General features: G+C 46.1%; 6 protein-coding genes across 6 annotated transcripts; 1 reads left to right on the plus strand and 5 right to left on the minus strand. All coding sequences in view use genetic code 12, as the record gives it.

Annotated features, from left to right (window-relative positions):
• Positions 1–23: 23 nt before the first annotated feature.
• MED19 (Med19p) lies at positions 24–569 on the minus strand (the record flags this gene model as incomplete). Its single annotated transcript, XM_025484482.1, has 2 exons — positions 24–466; positions 515–569. 2 exons carry the CDS (start codon positions 567–569, stop codon positions 24–26), a joined length of 498 nt encoding a protein of 165 aa, XP_025342697.1.
• A 551-nt stretch (positions 570–1120) lies between these two features.
• On the minus strand, positions 1121–4468 carry CXQ85_000749 (uncharacterized protein; the record flags this gene model as incomplete). Its single annotated transcript, XM_025484483.1, has 2 exons — positions 1121–2377; positions 2813–4468. 2 exons carry the CDS (start codon positions 4466–4468, stop codon positions 1121–1123), a joined length of 2913 nt encoding a protein of 970 aa, XP_025342698.1.
• A 2271-nt stretch (positions 4469–6739) lies between these two features.
• Positions 6740–7153, minus strand: ANB1 (translation elongation factor eIF-5A; the record flags this gene model as incomplete). The annotated part of the gene is made up of 1 exon (XM_025484484.1): positions 6740–7153. The coding sequence occupies one exon, from the start codon at positions 7151–7153 to the stop codon at positions 6740–6742; it is 414 nt and encodes a 137-aa protein (XP_025342699.1).
• Positions 7154–8372: 1219 nt separating this feature from the next.
• Positions 8373–9602, minus strand: CXQ85_000751 (uncharacterized protein; the record flags this gene model as incomplete). Its single annotated transcript, XM_025484485.1, has 1 exon — positions 8373–9602. One exon carries the CDS (start codon positions 9600–9602, stop codon positions 8373–8375), a length of 1230 nt encoding a protein of 409 aa, XP_025342700.1.
• A 2045-nt stretch (positions 9603–11647) lies between these two features.
• FGR47 (Fgr47p) lies at positions 11648–13758 on the plus strand (the record flags this gene model as incomplete). The annotated part of the gene is made up of 2 exons (XM_025484486.1): positions 11648–12976; positions 13030–13758. The coding sequence occupies 2 exons, from the start codon at positions 11648–11650 to the stop codon at positions 13756–13758; spliced, it is 2058 nt and encodes a 685-aa protein (XP_025342701.1).
• A 181-nt stretch (positions 13759–13939) lies between these two features.
• Positions 13940–14932, minus strand: CXQ85_000753 (uncharacterized protein; the record flags this gene model as incomplete). The annotated part of the gene is made up of 1 exon (XM_025484487.1): positions 13940–14932. The coding sequence occupies one exon, from the start codon at positions 14930–14932 to the stop codon at positions 13940–13942; it is 993 nt and encodes a 330-aa protein (XP_025342702.1).
• Between the last annotated feature and the right edge of the window lie 1528 nt (positions 14933–16460).

Here is a 16460-nt window from a genome sequence, read left to right on the forward strand (position 1 = left end):
TTTATTAAACATTACGAAAGATCCTAGACATGTTGTCTCTTAGCCTCATTGGTAGCCTGCTTCTTCTTTCTCTTTCTCTTTGTCTCATCGTTCTCACTCATATCGTCACCTCTCATTAAAGTCAGCTGGTCGCTGATAGCCAAGTCAGAGGGATTAAACCCTGGAATACCATTTACAGGCGTTTTCTCGAACTTCAAGGCGTGATTCAACAATTCGGCGTCGAGTTCACGGATAAGGTCTGGCTGCTGGCTCAAGTTAGGGTCCAAAAGCGCTGCTGGAACAGCCTTTGCTGGAGGGATCTGATGCTTTCCTGGAAGGTCTTGGATATGATTCTTATAAGACTTGCGTAGCTTCACGCCCTTTGAACCATCTGATTTCGTACGTTCAAGCGATTTCGCTATAGGTTCTAGCCCGTATAACTTGAGAAGGTTATCTAGAGGCGAAGGACTCGGCAGGGTATATTTCGCTGGATGTTAGTAAAAGCTGATGTTTAAGAAAAGCTGAATTCACGTACCATTGTTGTCTATAAGGTAGTAGCTGTCCAAGCCATCTGGTTTGGGCTCGGTCATCTTTGGGATAAGTAGTAGTAGTTGAGATTGTTAGAGGTTGTACAAAGGTGCGAGAAAGCTAAGTAAGCCACCCAGAGACGGAATGTGAAGGGTATGTGTTTTGGAAAGAGATGAATTTGAATAAGAGTCTTTTGGGTTCAAAGAATTTGGTTATATGATTAATGGCTTTCTAGTGTTCGTCTGTAGAGTGAAGACTTGTTACTTATAGATTGTAGTGCTAGTTAATGGCTGCGAAATGTATAAGGAGAGCAGTAGTATATAGCCAATTGAGTGAAAATCTATAATTGGATGGTTGCAAGAGACTTTTTGCTTAACTGGTTTCTAAAGACGTTTGTTGGGCCAATTGGAGGGGAAGGAAGTCAACTTTTCAGTGTTTCTCTGGCTGAGAATGGTACACTCTCGTAGAAGCAATCAGCATTCCCACTCCAACTAATCCAAATCATCCCTACTTTCTTTTCCAGATATGTATTGTATTGTTAAACAAGGTGGTCTATAGCTCCCCATGTAAAGCAGTCATAATATACAGTGTGGCCGTGTTCCAGCTCTTTTCATTACTTGCCCACAACGTTCCAAGCGCCGCCTTCCTTCTGCTCGGTCTTGTCTTCGGTCAACTTCACGTCGGCAACCTTCTGCTCGAGTCCCGTTTCCTGGGTCTTCTCCTCCTCTTCGTCATCCTCGTCATCGTCCAAAGACAAAACGTCGTACAAAGACTTCTGAGGACCGGATGGCTGTTCGTCGGTCTTCTTCTTGTTTGGAGCGGCGGTCTCCTTCTTACGTGGCTCCAACTTCTGGCCTCTCTTCCAGTCAAACTCCTTCTCTTCCTTCTTCTGCAGCTGCAATCCGCTGCCTCTGGCAGAGCTCCAGTCGAAGTTGTCCTCCTTTGGCTTTCTGTTCAGTCTTTCACGTGGAGGCAATGGGCCGGAACCGGCACGAGCAGAACCCCAGTCCAAGTCTGGCTCCTCTCTTCTTGGCTTTCTCTCTCTTGGAGGCAATGGACCACCAGCGTTTCTGGCGCTACCCCAATCCAAATCTGGCTCATCTGGTCTTGGTCTTCTCTCTCTTGGCTCTCTTGGAGGCAAGCCACCAGAGGCAGATCTGGCGGCACCCCAGTCCAAATCTGGGTCTTCTCTTCTTGGGCCTCTTGGACCTCTGTCTCTACCGGCACCTGGTGGTGGACCAGAAGATCTGGCAGAACCCCAGTCCAACTCGACCTCCTCTCCTCTTTCTCTGTCTCTTCTACCGCCGGCTTGGCCAGATCCTCTGGCAGATCTCCAGTCCAAGTCAAACACATCGGTCTTCTGCGGAGCGGCAACGTTGACGTACATCTTTCTACCGTTGAACTCAGACATGGTCAAGTTCAAAGCTTCCTCCAAAGCAGCTCTCTCGGTGAAAGTCACGAAAGCGAAACCCTTAGGCTTGCCGGTCATGTTATCCATTGGCAACTTCACTTCGGTAACAATATCTCTGGCCTGCAATCTGTCCTCGAAGAAACGGGTCAAAGCACCCTCAGTGGCATCGTAAGGCAAGTTACCAACACGAGCCTTGTAAGGAGGAGCATCTGGGATAGGGACCTCCTCTCTATCTCTTCTGGCATACTGCTCAGAGAAATCGGTGCTTCTCTGGACTGGGGCAGCACCGGAGCCGCCCACATTGACACCGATAGAGGACATGTCGACCTCAGCGTCAGCCCAGGAGCCGCCTCCAACGGACTCGTCGTTTAAAAAGGACCCAAGGTCCATCTTCCTAACATTCTTCTTTGGTGCTTGTTTGTTAGTAATTTGAGGTATCTGAGGGTGTGGAGCTTCCAGCTAAGGGGTAAATCGAGCTGTAGAATTGAATGGGCCGCTTTAAATGCCCTATTTGGAGCTCCCTGGACGGTTTGTACGTACGCATGATGGTTAGTTGTATCTGATTACCTGAAAAATTCAGAAAATTTTTTACTAAAATGTGAACTTTTTTCGCGCAGTAGCTACACTTCTTAGAGATGGAGGCCTGGTGATGGAGGCAAGTATCCGAAGATAAAGGGTTCGTAGATGCGATATTAATTCATAATTACAAGATATCTCTTTCACTGTCGATGAGTTTTAACGTTTTGATGTTTCGCCACAGGAATAGGATTTTCATGTGTGGGTAGCAGTGGCACACCCGCAGTCAGATCACCGAGATCAACTCCCGATGCGGTAACACTTCCGTCAACCGATGGCATCGCTAGGTCAGTTTCTTCACACTCTCCTTTCCACTACTTCTCGTGTTGCCTCGGCAAGATCTTCTGCATTTGCATTGTCTTCATCAGCATTGTGGTAGATGCTAGGTCCACTCTCCAGGGAACTGCGTCTGGGTGTAACATCAGTGGTAGCTTCAGGGGCCAGAACAGAATTCACTTGTTCCATTTGTGGTTCTTCTGGTGCTGTTTCTTGTTGAGCCCTCGAATCCACATGGGGTAAATGCTGTACACGAAAATCCTCTGTGACGTCGTCTCTGCCTTCTTCAGCCTGCTGGGCCTGTTCTCTTGAATAAAGAGAGATGACGGCCCAGTTAAACATATCCTCTTTGCTGATACCCATAAGCCTCCAGAATACACGCTTCCAGCAGCGCAGGTATTTCTTATTGGCAGTGTTACGGGCGGCAGATTCGAGATCGAGCGTTTCTTGTCCCAGCAAGATAGCGTTGGCTCGTTCGGAGAGCGGAATAAGCTCATTGAGAAGAGCCCTAAGATTAGGATCGTTTCGAAGTAAATCATAGTTGATGGCAAAGTCATCGTCAAGATGACTGTTGTTGGTGGTTGTTTCATTGTCTTGGTTGTTAGTCGTTGTAGGAGTCTCGGCTAAATCAACTTCTTGTGGCTGCGAAGGATCTTCCAGTCTGTGTTCATCACTGGCGCCAACCTCTGTGGGTTCTTGACCAGTACTAGATCCTCTTCTAGCAACCTGATCAGTTTCAGCTGGCGGCAGCTCAGTGATATTATTATGGGCGGTATTTCTGGAATTCTCCTTGTAATAATCCCTTTTGCAGATTGGGCAGCAGGCTCTGCGTCTTGTTAGCCAAGGGTCCACACACTCTGCGTGGAAGACGTGCCCACATATTAGACCTCTGACGACGTCGTCGTGCTCGTATGTCTCGAGACAAATGGCGCAACTTCCAGAGTCAAAATGGAGCTCACCTTTGGCATTTGAAGTAGCCGCCAGCGAAGTAGCGTCTATGTCTGGGTGAGCTGGTTCCACAGGGGAAGCTGAAGATAATCTCCGAAGCTCAATCACCTCAAAGTCACCTTGTTCAGACTCAAGCGTAGTTGCAGCTACTTTCTCAGGCTCACCATCTGCGTCCATACGAACAGACGTAATGTCGTCTTCCGTATCGCCAGCATGAAGCCACTCCGCATACGAGGTCTTAGGGAAAAGACGGTCGACTTGAGCCACTGTGAGTTTCTTCATCTTAGAGTACCGACCTCTTCTGCGGCGCCGTCTACGACGACTGGCAGCCATAGCGTCTAGCCCCTCTACTGCCGAGAGGTAGCGGCGCTCAAAGAAGTCGTCCCTAAAGAAGTGGTTGTTTCGTAGGTAATTTAAGTACCAGTCAAGCTCTCTATCGGAAGGAGAATGAGATAAGTCCACACGATCGGGACCCACGTTGGCAGTGAACATCATGCCATGATGTGCCACAGGGTAAATGTGAAGCCCGTAACGGGACCGTACGAAGTAACGCATGGTGAAAAACACAAACACAAATGCTATAGCCACACCAACTGACATGGCCAAAAAGAAAAGCACTGTAGACGGCGTATTGCCCACAAACGACGAGGACGTATTGGGACCACCCTCGGTAGGTTCAGCAGTTGTCAGGGCGGTAGCCATGGACGAGACGTGGGAGGCAAAGTCCGAGCTATGGATCAGGTTAGACATGATTTAAGCGGAAAGTGGATATTTCACGAAGTAAAAGGCCGTGGGTGATTCAGGCACCCCGGCACGACGTAGGATTGAAAAGACTGGATGGCGGCAAAAAGGGCCAAAGGAAAATGATCTTTAAGGCCAGAAACGAGCCAAAACAAAGTTCAAAACAGGTTGGATTTCGACTTGTTGAAGAACTGAAAAAAAAAAATGGGATGGCTCTCAAAAAGCGAAAGCTAGGGATGGCCTCTTCTTTTAAATAATGGTGACGTGAAGATCAGGAAAGGAAGATTAAACCAACACAGGCCTGAAGCAGTCGTAAACGAAAAAGATCAAGGCAAAAACAGCTCCTTTCCACACTAAACAGGCTAGAAAAACGGTTTTCTGTGGGGAAAGAAAGAGTAGGTCCTGAACAGTTTCCCGGGTTTCGCACGGCGTGATGGTTTGATGAAGGTGGATTGGTGCGGCCCCTGGATAGTAAATTGAGGTAGATAGATAAGGAGGGAAAGAGGGTTGGTGATTTGGAATGAGGGCAAGGAGGTGGGTTTTAGGGAAGATTCGGAAAAGAAGAGGCAGAAGATGAAGTACGAGAAATCAGGATAATTATATATATATTATTTAGAAAATTCTTGGTTTGGCGTGGTGGGGGAGGTGCTGGAAATAGGAGGGTAGGGTATTATCTGAGACACATGGCAGGCGCGACAATGTCGTGGCTGCCTCAGCAACCCTCGAGTGAAACGGACTTGGAGGGGGGTTTGAAGGATAAAAGTTGTACCGTTGGAGAGAGGTGGTCTGGGAGATCACAGTGGTACTCTTAAAATTTGTCTATCTTGTCGTTTAGGTCCAACTGTGTGGGCCTTTGGTAGGTGACCAAGGGACGACATTTTTGCAATCGCGCGACATTTGTCGCGCCAGTTACCCCAGATCCCAGCAAGTAATTTAAGTCTTCAGCCTCAGGCAGCTCAGGTTAACTAGTCAGGGAATAAGTGGTCTCCAGAACGACATTTCCAAATCGAAAACTGCCGTTGCAGCCGTTGATTCATCAAATTGTGGGGCAAACTTCTCCATCACGGCAATACCCGAACCCCAGGAAAACCCGAAAATAGCTTGGTGGGGTGCTTACTGCCGCTAGGGGAATGGCTGCGAAAAGCCTCATGGCGAAGTGCCAAAAGGAACTGGAGATTCCGCAAGCTGAGCAAAGAAAAGGGGCTGGTAAACGGTGAATGGGGGTTTTGATGGGTTGGTGTGTAGGTGTTCGTTTAGGTTGCTTTGGAGTTGCTTTTTGTTGCTTTGGGGTTGCTTTTATTTGTTCTCTGGTGCTTTTACCTCCCTCTGGTTTGACACATTGTCGAGGTTTTCGACTAAGCGCGGGGTGGAAGAGTCCGAAGTGGCAGGCAGGGTGGACTGGGAGGGATACATTGGAAGGTGAAGGTAAGGAGTAATTGGCTGGAGGTGAGTGGAGGTTTAGGGAATGGTTGGATGAGATACGTAGTGATATGGTGTTGGTTTATGGGAGGAGGTGGTAGTACAATTGGATGTGTAGAGATGTTGGTGGTCCACTCAGTCAGTGGATACAAGTATGGTTCAGAAAAGAAGGAGAAGGATATTAGGTAATTGGGGTAAGTCGAGGTGACTGAAAGGGTTCATTTGCTGGTCACTTTGGGGCACAGAGTGGTGGCATCGTTGAAAGGCTGGTGGCATTGGAGGTGTGGGTATCTTTAGTAGTCCTCTTGTGCACAGTTACCTACTCAGGTTAAAAGACTCCTAGTTGCTTCAATCTAAAGAGCTTTCAAACGATGTTAGTGTATCCAATAGTATACTTGTCAATGGGAAACCTCTGACCTGAAGCTAGTAAGAATTAGCTGCCTCTAGCCGTTGTAGCCTTTGTAGACCGCCTTCAAGGCATTGTACTGGTTAGGAGACTTTCCGTACTATTCAAACAGATCCAAAGAGCCGAATGGGTCAAAAAAGACGTTCTTTTTATCGATAGTACTCGGCTGTAGACGCCGTGGGCATCTTCCGTCCTCGGTGTTTTCCATCGTAGGTTCGTTTACAGCTATGTGGCTCATCGTTCAAAGCCATCAAACGAAGCTAAAGAATCCAAGAAAGCTTCAGATACCCCAGCACCCTTCCTTCTGTCAACTGCTGTTGTACCTCTTCCATCACACCCAGTGTTGATTGCTCCAGGCGCGTCTTCGTCAACACCATGGGCCCATCCTCACCGCTACACTTCTACACATCAAACTTGGCTTGCTAATTTGCAAATTTATATATTTGTCTGTACACTTAAGCGCCCTTTGGAGCCTCCTTGTGGGAGATGGCAGCCTCCTCACCCATGGCGGAGATGACAGAGATGATCAAGTCCTTACCATCGTCGAAGTCAGACTGGATCTTGTCACCAATCTCACCCTCTGGGACCTTGACGTCATCCTTGGTGTCACCGTCGGTGGTCATCAAAGACAAGAAACCGTCGTCAATGTCCAACAACTGGAAGTCTTGTCTGCTGACGTTTGGAACCTCCATGTTGTGGGTAGATGGAGACAAGTCCTCCAACTTCTTACCAGTGAAAATGTCAATGGCGACCAAGTGGACCTTGGCGTGACCGTGCTTACCGGTCTTGGAGGTGGACATGTCGACAATCTTACAAGGTCTACCCTTGATGACGACGTGACCGTTCTTTCTCAAAGCAGAACACTGCATTGGGAAGGTCAAAGCGGCACCAGCATCAGCGGTCTCAAAGACGTGCTGTTTATGTTAGTATAATGTTTGCAAAAGCGTTGTTTCTTCGCTGGCTTATGTCTCCACCAGTCTCATTGGCTCTTCTTGATTGATTTGGTGTCCCCCAGGTTTTCCACCGAATCGACGTTCCGAAACTCGGGTTTCCCGTTTCATTTAGGTGGATCTGAAACGTCCAAAGTTGCCAATGCGTTAATTTGCTTTTTTACATACTTCTTCGTCAGCCATTTTTTATTTCTGAATATGTGATGGAAAAGAGAAAGAAGAAGAAATTCTAATGGGATGTATTTTTTTTTTTTTTCCGCAGTCGTTGGATGCCCACCGAAAAAAGGGAACCCTGGGTGCGAAAGCTTGCCTATTCTGTGGATGGATAATTTCAAGGATCCTTTAGACTTGCAAGGAATTGAGAGGTCGTTAAAAATATCGTCTTTTGGCTCTTAAAGTATTGAGATGTCTTTGCTTTTGTTTGTCTTCTTTTCGCTGCTCAATTGTGATTAATGGCAAATTTCGTTTCCCCTGTTACCCGGCCATCGAATCTGAGCGACTCATAGACAGCGTTCGCGAACCACTAATTCCTGTACTTTTCTGGGGCAGATGAGAAAAACGCCAATAGCGTGGCTTGCCTGCAGTACCGTATACGCTACACTGCCAATTACCTTGATCGTAAGCGTCAGCACCATGCCGAAACTGCGGCAGTTTAGGGTTTGGGTATGAAGCCGCTGGAAGGCCGAAGACGATGAGGCGGTGGGTGGCGGCTGGTCACGTGCAGGAATTTCAGTTGACTCGGAACACGACGACGGCCTGTCTGCCATGCAGTTCAGCCTTACGCTTGGGGCTGTTGGTGCAGTTAGTTGGTTTGGCTGCAAAATATAGTAGTGAAGCACATTTTCTTTTTTTTTTTTTGTTATACATTATAGGTCGATACATTGGCCTGTTGCTTTTGTCGGTGATCATTAGGGGCAAGCGCTGCCATGGCCAAAGGCATCTTGCATGTTATTTAAGTCGTGGCGATGTGGAGCTTTTTTTGGGGGTTTCCTTCTGGACTTGACTTTGATAGGATTCTATCCAACATGCCACAATATAGTACATTTGGGAGAAGAAAAAAAAGGCTTCTTGAGAACTGAAGTAGACAAGTTTTGGGAATGCGAGGTTGAATCTAATGGCGTGTGCTCGTCGGTTAGGTTTACAACTTTTCGGCACTTTCACCCTTGAGCAATTTCTTGCTGGTCTCGGGATCTTCTGGCGCCTGGCTGCTCAAGCGGGATTCGTATTTTGCCTGTTTCTCAAGCTTGAGACTTTCAATCATGTCTGCCCATTTATCCAAGAGCTCATTACACTTTTCATGTAACTTGAAACTTTCGTCGTATGCCAAATCTTCGTCCTTAAGGATGCACTTGAGCACCTTATGGATCTTGGTCTCACGCAAAAGCTCCACATTCAATGGAAAGTCGGCAAGACGATGCAATATCAACCTAGCAACCAGCAATTCCTCAACAGTAGGTGGTGGGAACAGCTTGGGATCCTTGGGAGTGGCGGGTTGATTTCTTTGAATAAGAGATCGTTGTAGTTTGATCCGGCACAACCACAACTGATGCTGTCTATCTTTTTCAGCGATAGGTTTGGGTGACGCTGAACGGCCCTTGCCATTCCCGCTCCCGTTTGTCTCCTCGTTAACAGATGAATTGGATACAACACGTTTCTTGGTGGCAGAAGCAGAGCCACGGCGTGTTCTTTTTCGAGATCGTGAGCTATCAGACTCGTCCTCAATCTCATCCTCATTCCCGTCCTCTTCCAGAGTACTTTGAGCGACGCCATTGCCGTTACGCGAGTTGTTACTGGCGTTTCTCAACCCTCCTCTTCTGCGGGTTTTTGGTAATGGCTTGGATTTTGCCTCTGAATCGGACTCTTCATTTTCTATCTCAGCACCTTCTTCATTCGCATTTGCATCGTTGGTATCGTTAGCATCGTCTCCATTTTCATCCACTTCTTCCTCTTCTTCGTCTTCATCTTCGTCATTTTCGCCTGCAACGCCCTTATTCACGGCAGCAAGCTCTTCCATGAATTCATCAAACTGTAAGCCTTTCGCCGCAATGTACGCCTCAGCAACGTTATTCGTGCGGCCTGTTTTCTTCTTGGATTTGTTCTTAAGCTTATCCTTGGGCACTTTCGACAAGTAGGTTTCAAGTTTGGCAGGTGTTAGCACCTCTAAGCCCTTCTCATTCATCCAGTTGAAGTCACCATCAGGTATAAAGATAACACACGTGTTTGTTGTCTTCTTTTTGGCCTTCATGATAGCAGCTGGGATCATATCGGGAGGCATAACGAAGGAAGGCCAGGCTGGGAAGCCTGTCATCTTTGACAAAACCATCGACTTCGGTTCAAACTCGGTCTTGGCAGCTTTCCGAGGAGGCATGATTGCAAGATCTTGGTTTGGATAGTATTGGGACGGTGATCAACAACCGTGTTCTAAGAATGGGACGTATGGTCGTAATGTGGCAGGGAGCTGGTCAATTGAGGACAATGAAAATAATCAATGACGCCAGCCGCAGGATATATTTGTCTCCAGAAGTTTCTGTGATGGCAGAGCTGAGCTTTCCCCTGTGGATCTTAAATTGACAAGGTCAGACAAGATTTAAAAACTGAACTTTGGAAGCCGGAAGAAAGCGAGGTGTGGCAAATCAACGACACAAACGCGCTTTATCAGTATATTCCAGAGCTTATTTGACTAAGCGGCGATGGGTTTGTCCACAAAATAGGGGTCTTGATGATAGTTTGTGTTGCACTTTGTGTTTTGTATAAGGATAACAGAACGATGTAGCGGCGCCAGACACCGGAGATGAGTCGGGCACGACACTTTCTTACTTAGGCAAAATGCCACCCCAGGCGTGGAAATATGGGTGAAAAAATGGTGGATTTTTATTTGGAGCTACTATAAAGTTCAACTAAGTAATTTAGGTTATTTTACTCTTCCTGGAGGTACTTCTTTGTGGACGTAGTGAAACATACCGCGAGTGGAGACATTGCTATGAGACCGAGGCGTACTGGAGTATACATGGCAAAGCAACAGAGCCAGTAGAATGCTGGCTTAAAATTGGCGGGTTGTGACTTATTGGGTGAAAGTATCCTTTGGGACTATGATTGATGCTGGAAATTGTATCATCTGATGTTTACTAGGGGGATTGTAGTGAAACGGCTCTTTTCGCAGCCATTTAGCGCACTTGAGCCAGTAAGGAGCCGTCTACGGCAATTTGAAGAGAGGGATTTGGTGGGTAGGTTTTGTAATTTAAATGGGTGGGAGGTTTTCTTCAGTTTTAAAATTTGAGATTCGAATAAGGCTTTTTGATGGTGTTTTCAGATGTGCCCTTGGTGACCAGTATTGGCCGGGACAACCCTTAACGGTCGCCTTGGTTGAACAAAATGAGTTAAATTTCATTTTAATTACTCTATAATGTGTTACTTGAAGGACTTGTAAGACTGTTCTAGGTTTCAATACTCACTTTAGAAGTTGAGTACCACATATTGTATCTGTGTGGAAGTAATACTTCAGGATAACCACGTTTAATAGCTAGTAACAATGGAACGCTTCATATAATCTGAACTGTTCGAATTTTCAATTACATCCAAAAATACTTTTCCTGGGATGAAACTTAAAATCAACGCCTACTTATATTGAAAACGTATATCATCCATCAGTTGCAACTAAACCACACATTCACCCCAACCTTATATTCATTTCGGTAATTTTTCTACTTCTCTTTTTTTTTTAATTTATGTTCAGTAACCTCCGTATTTCTATAACACAAACACTTCATCCCAATAATAACACCTCCCAGAACATAATAAAAAACTTCCCATCTCGTCTAACCGGCCTTCCTCGGATGGCATCCATTTTGCAACCAAATGTCGCGATGACAGGATCATCTCTACCACTTGCTTACCACCAACCACTTCACCCCTATTCCCAAAAAGAACCCTTATTTTCACCTCCATACCTTCTCTTTACCCCGTTAGTTCAATTCCACTCATCTTTTTTTCTTTCCACAACTCTCCCCATTTTCTACCTCTTCCTCTGTTTCCACATTCTCCAGCCACTCCACTAAGTGCACACATTTTTAACATGCCTGCGCCGCAACCGATTAGTTGCAAAATATAAATACCCAGCCATAAATTCGGGAACTCCCAAAAATGAAAAACAATTAACAAAAACCTTATACCAATTACTGTATCAACCTACTACCCTCTTTATTTTGCCTCCTTCGGCGCCGCCCAGCACTTACTTACTGCCCACCAGCCTTCAACCATCCAACGGTCCATCCAGTCTACTGCATCTTTTTTCTCGCACTTTTTGTCCACCTCCAACTCTTTTTGCACCCACCACCACCGCACTGTAACCACCAACCAAGGGCTTGGTTTATCCATAAGATCAAGTAACGGCAATTTTTTTAGGTTCTTCCTGCCATGTCGTCCCTTAAGAGGCCTCTTCCAGAACAGTTGCCTACGCCCGAGGAATTGGCCCGGGTGTTTAAAAGGCCTGCTCTAGAGCTGCCTGACCAGCCTGAACAGCAGCCAAAGTCAATGGCTCCACTTCCACCGCCACAAGTCAACCTAGAAAAAGCACTAGATGCTCCGCTTAGACATGGCGTTCCGGCTACGATAATGCCTGTTTTATATCCTCCTTACGGTCCTCATGATTTTTTTTCAGACCTCCACAGCTACTCGGATGAGGAAGCCGTGCAGAGAAAAGCACAGATTAATCAAATAATGCATAGGTTTCCACCTCCAGCACAGCCATTAATACCGAATGAGCTGCCTGCTAATGATGGTGGCATTGCTGTGCCTTTTATATTTCCTCCAGTGCCACTCCTTCGACCAGACTTCTACTTGAATGATACACTCTTGAGACCGGTACCAAACCAGACAACTGCTTCTGTGTCTCCACCTACGCCTTATGCACCTCAATCAGCAGATAATAAGAGACTTGGAATGGAACATCAGACGATCTGGCCTGTTATTCCTCCTCTACCGTTTCCACCGCCTAATTACATGCCATATCCATTAATAGCACATAAGGCGCCACTAACGCCTGGGGAGGTTTTCGAGGAATGGATAGCAGCACTGGAACACTTACCAAGAGTAGATATGGTAGTGGCTAGTGCTGCTGGCTCGATGGTGGATATAAGAAGTCAGTCCGAGGCTTTGGGCTTCGATATCGAGAAGCTAGATAAATGGATGAAACAGAGACAACAGGAATCGGATCCCGAGGCTGAAGAAGGTGTCAAGAGTGAAAATGAGCTGGACGAAGACCAGGATGACTACTTGGCGTATGTTAATCAGGTGGATACCACAGATGTCTTTGACATCTATGGTAAGGATAGGGAGAATATTGTTGTTGTTAATTCAGACCTACGCAATGAGTATTTGAATGTTGCACATGAAACCACAGAAGGAACTGAGGTTCAGCATCCAAAGACACATGAATGGTCTAAGGAAGATGTTCCAGAAGGTGCTTCTGATGTCACCCCACGTCAGAACTTCTTGAAGTATGGTAAAGATGTTGTTCATGCCACTGGTGGCACAAAAGATAAGAGAAGAAAAGATCTTTTAGAGTCAACTAACGCCTTAAACAGATTCACCGAACGGAATAGGCGCCAGTTATATTTTGCTCGCAAGCTTCAACTTCTAAACCGTTTGCGTACACTTCAAAACGCAAGAGTTTCTCTCGATGATGAAAATATGTCAGTTGATGACGATGAGTTCGAAGATTACTTTAGAAAAAGAAAAATGAGCGTGATCATGAATTGCTTCGTTTGAAAATTTACCATAACCATGAAAAACTCAAGGCAGCTCTTTTGTTTTACCAATCATCCAACAGCACATATAAAGGGCTCAACAGAATCGTCATCAACAAACTACGCAAGCTCAAATACTTTCTTGAACATCAGCAGCTGGTCTTTGCTGGTATCGTGTCGAATGGACTGGACCCAGAGATCTTGAACTTGCGAAGCAAAGAAAGTGCCAACTTGATGAACTCATTTGTCGACCAAGACTTCTCCAGCGACGTCAAGCAGGTGTTCAGAAATGCTACAATGAACGAAGACAGAGGATTGCCAACGGTATCAAATCCACCTGACGTGAACGTCTCCAGCTTCAATAAGGTTTACACCAATAGAGAGCACTCGCCTCTGGTGAATGATTACATGCCATTGGCTACAGAGGAAGAGTTCAAGCTTGTTACTGGCGATGCACCATCTAAATTGAATACCAAAGATCAAGCTCTCAAGGGCAAAGTCGCAAGACACCAAATCTTCCAGAGTCCATTATATGAAAGGCTTACTTCTGGTTCTGATTCGAATGCTTCCGACAGTACAGCCTCCACAACGAAAAGAAGACCTGGCAGAAGGGCAGCACCCAAGCCAATGCTTGGAGAAGAGCCTAGCAAGGAACGTAGTGAGGCTGCTCTCGTTGCTAAGATCATGAAGCAGTTCGTTGGACCAGCAGCAGCTAATCCAGACGAACTTACAGAGGATCTTGATTTGATGAAGGTCGACACGAGGTGGCCTGTCAGGTAACTGATTACTACAGGGATAGGGAAATAGGAAATAATAATGGCGTATTATAGGACAACGTAAAAAATCAAAGGTTGACAGTGGGGATAAACTATAAAAAAGTTTGCTCGAAACAAACAGTCAGTATACTTGAAAGATAGGACAAACACAATGTGAGAAGTGAAGAGGTGAGGAGCTAAGCAGATTAGAAGTCCTCAAATTGCGAGTAAAGTCCAATGGCCACATTGGCAAGACCAATGACAATAGGGAAGTTACCCAAGCCAGTGATGAAGTGGTGGTAAAGACCCAATTGGATGGCAGCGTGGTTCTTCAAGAAGTGGAAGAAGTTCGAGTAAGATTCGAGCGACGACAAGGCACCATTCTTAAGAATGAAGTAGTAGACCAACACCTTCGACAAGGCGAAGATGAATGGGTCGTACCTGTAAAGTCTAACAACAAACGAGATATCCTCCTCCTCGTCATCTTCATCCAGGATCACAACAACTCTTCTGGAGAAGTTGACGTAGAAAGAGATGATCAAAGGAACCACCACGGCGTAGATGACCCAATTGCCGAAAGTGGACAAAACGGAGAACTCAAACAAAGCGGACACATCAGGAGAAGGCAAAGAGCACGAGTCCAAGATAGGAATGTTATCTCTAAAGACCTGGTGGATCGAAGGGTTGCTCTTGACAGAAACAACTGGAACGTTGGTGTAGAGGAAGAAAGAAGCCTCAGCAATCAACTCCAAATAGTTCAAAGCAACAACTCTAGACAAGTACTCTCTCAAGTCGTCGTTGACGTCCAAAGTGGTGAGGCCAATTGAGTCGGTGAAGTCCAAAACCTTGGCTCTGGCGTTCTCAAAAACATCAATTGCTGGGTCAACAACCCACTCTCTAAAGGAAATTGGGGCAGGAGCATTGTAGTCCTTGTCTTCGTCCTCGTCCTCCTGGACCTCAACGGCAACAGAGACCTCCTCGTCCTCCTCTTCGTCATCATCATCCTCAATCAAGGTAGCAACCTCATCTTCGACACCGGCAGACTCGATCAACTCCTTTGCTCTCTCAGGCTGCTCGTCGATAAAAGACTCAATTTTTTCGAGCAACGACTGCTTGGTGTCCTTAGAGCGGACGGTGATGCCAACTTTCCTGGCGACCTTGGACAAATCGGCCTTCTTAAACGATTTAAATTCAGACATTGGTGGGTAGGCGGCTAAAAAAACAGTGTGTTGTGTAGGGGCACAGATGTTTGGCGCAGTGTGTGGATGTAGTTGTTGATACCCGTGACACAATTACCAAAAGAGAAAAAAAATAAGAACAAGACAAAAAAAAAAAAAAAATCCTTTTGCTGAGGCAAGCGAACGACGTAAAAGAGAAGAAAATTCAGTACTGATGGGACGCCGCCCTTTGGGTTGTTTACACCTTGCTCTGTTTACCTTCTTCCTGTTTAGGTCGCGCCTGGTTGGGAAACAACGAGTCTTTGCCAGTGCTCAAAAGGCAAAAAAAAAAAAAAAAAATATGGCAAAATAGCCAATGTGGCGTCTCCTTTGGCTTGTCTATGTGCACCGACAAAGCGGTTCGAGAAGGCCATAATGGGGGTGTGGAAAGAGGACATAATGGGAAGGGAAGGGAACTTTCGCGTCGAAGAAGCGAGACCCAGGCCAGGCCATGTGGGGGGACATGGAGGGTGGACCGTGAAAGTGTGGATTCAGTTAGAGAGAGGGCACTGGGAAGATTTGTAGTGGATGTTTTTTGGGTAGCAGTATGGGCTGGGCGTTTTGTGGTTCCAGGTAGGTTGGTGCCTTATGCACAGTGTTTGCTTGTTTTGCAACCATTATGCGGGAGTCCCCCAACGTGCCCTGGATGTTTTGGGAGAAAGTAGAGGAAGAGGGAGGGGGGCGAAGGTTGAGAAGATGTAAAAGGGTATAAAAGTGCCATGGTTATATGGCATTTGAAGGGTTTAAGTATGTATTGGTGGGTGTCTCTGTTAGGTCTGTTGATTGGTAGTGGGCCTGAGGTGCGTTGACAGCGAGCAGGTGTCATTTTGCAGCCATTGGAGAGGTGTCAACGAGAGTGGTCGTGGGCAGTATGATTTGGTGGTTTGGGGAATGGGAGGTTGGAGTTTCGGGTTTGAAGGGGTTTGGGTTGAAAAGGAGGGGTTTTGTTTGGTGAACGGGAAGGAGGAAGGTGACATGGGTAGAGTAGCTAGTAGAGTGGTTTAAATGGACACCAAACCAGGCTTACGGTTTACGGTTTATGGAGGTTGTAATTTCAATATTTTGGCTTCAAGTTGCATAACGTTGAACTAATGTCTGGGATATTGTAGCCCTTGAATAAGCTCTTCTTGATGTAGACTAACTCTGTGACCGTAGATCACCTATAGGCTTCATGTTTAAGATCTAGTGAAAGTCTAGCCTTCAAGAATAGCTCCAATCCGTGACAGTCACGCCTTAATGTACACTTTTGATAAGCCTCTGGATTGCAACTACCCCGAATCTGGTTCACTTGCTGTTTACTACTCTGGAACAGTCTAGGCTGAAACTCCAGATTTCGCAACCATTACAACAAGTAGCACTCAAAACAACCAACAACAACGTAGCTATATTTTAATTGCCATTAAACCACCCTAAATCCAAAAATCAACTCTTCTTCACCTAAAAACTCTAAACTCTGGCCACAGCCAGCCACCTTTATTGTGTTTATGTTTGGGCACATGATCGCGCACAT

The sequence above is a fragment of the Candidozyma haemuli genome (assembly GCF_002926055.2).
Source record: "Candidozyma haemuli strain B11899 chromosome Unknown A_2014730914, whole genome shotgun sequence".
Classification (NCBI taxonomy): domain Eukaryota; kingdom Fungi; phylum Ascomycota; class Pichiomycetes; order Serinales; family Metschnikowiaceae; genus Candidozyma; species Candidozyma haemuli.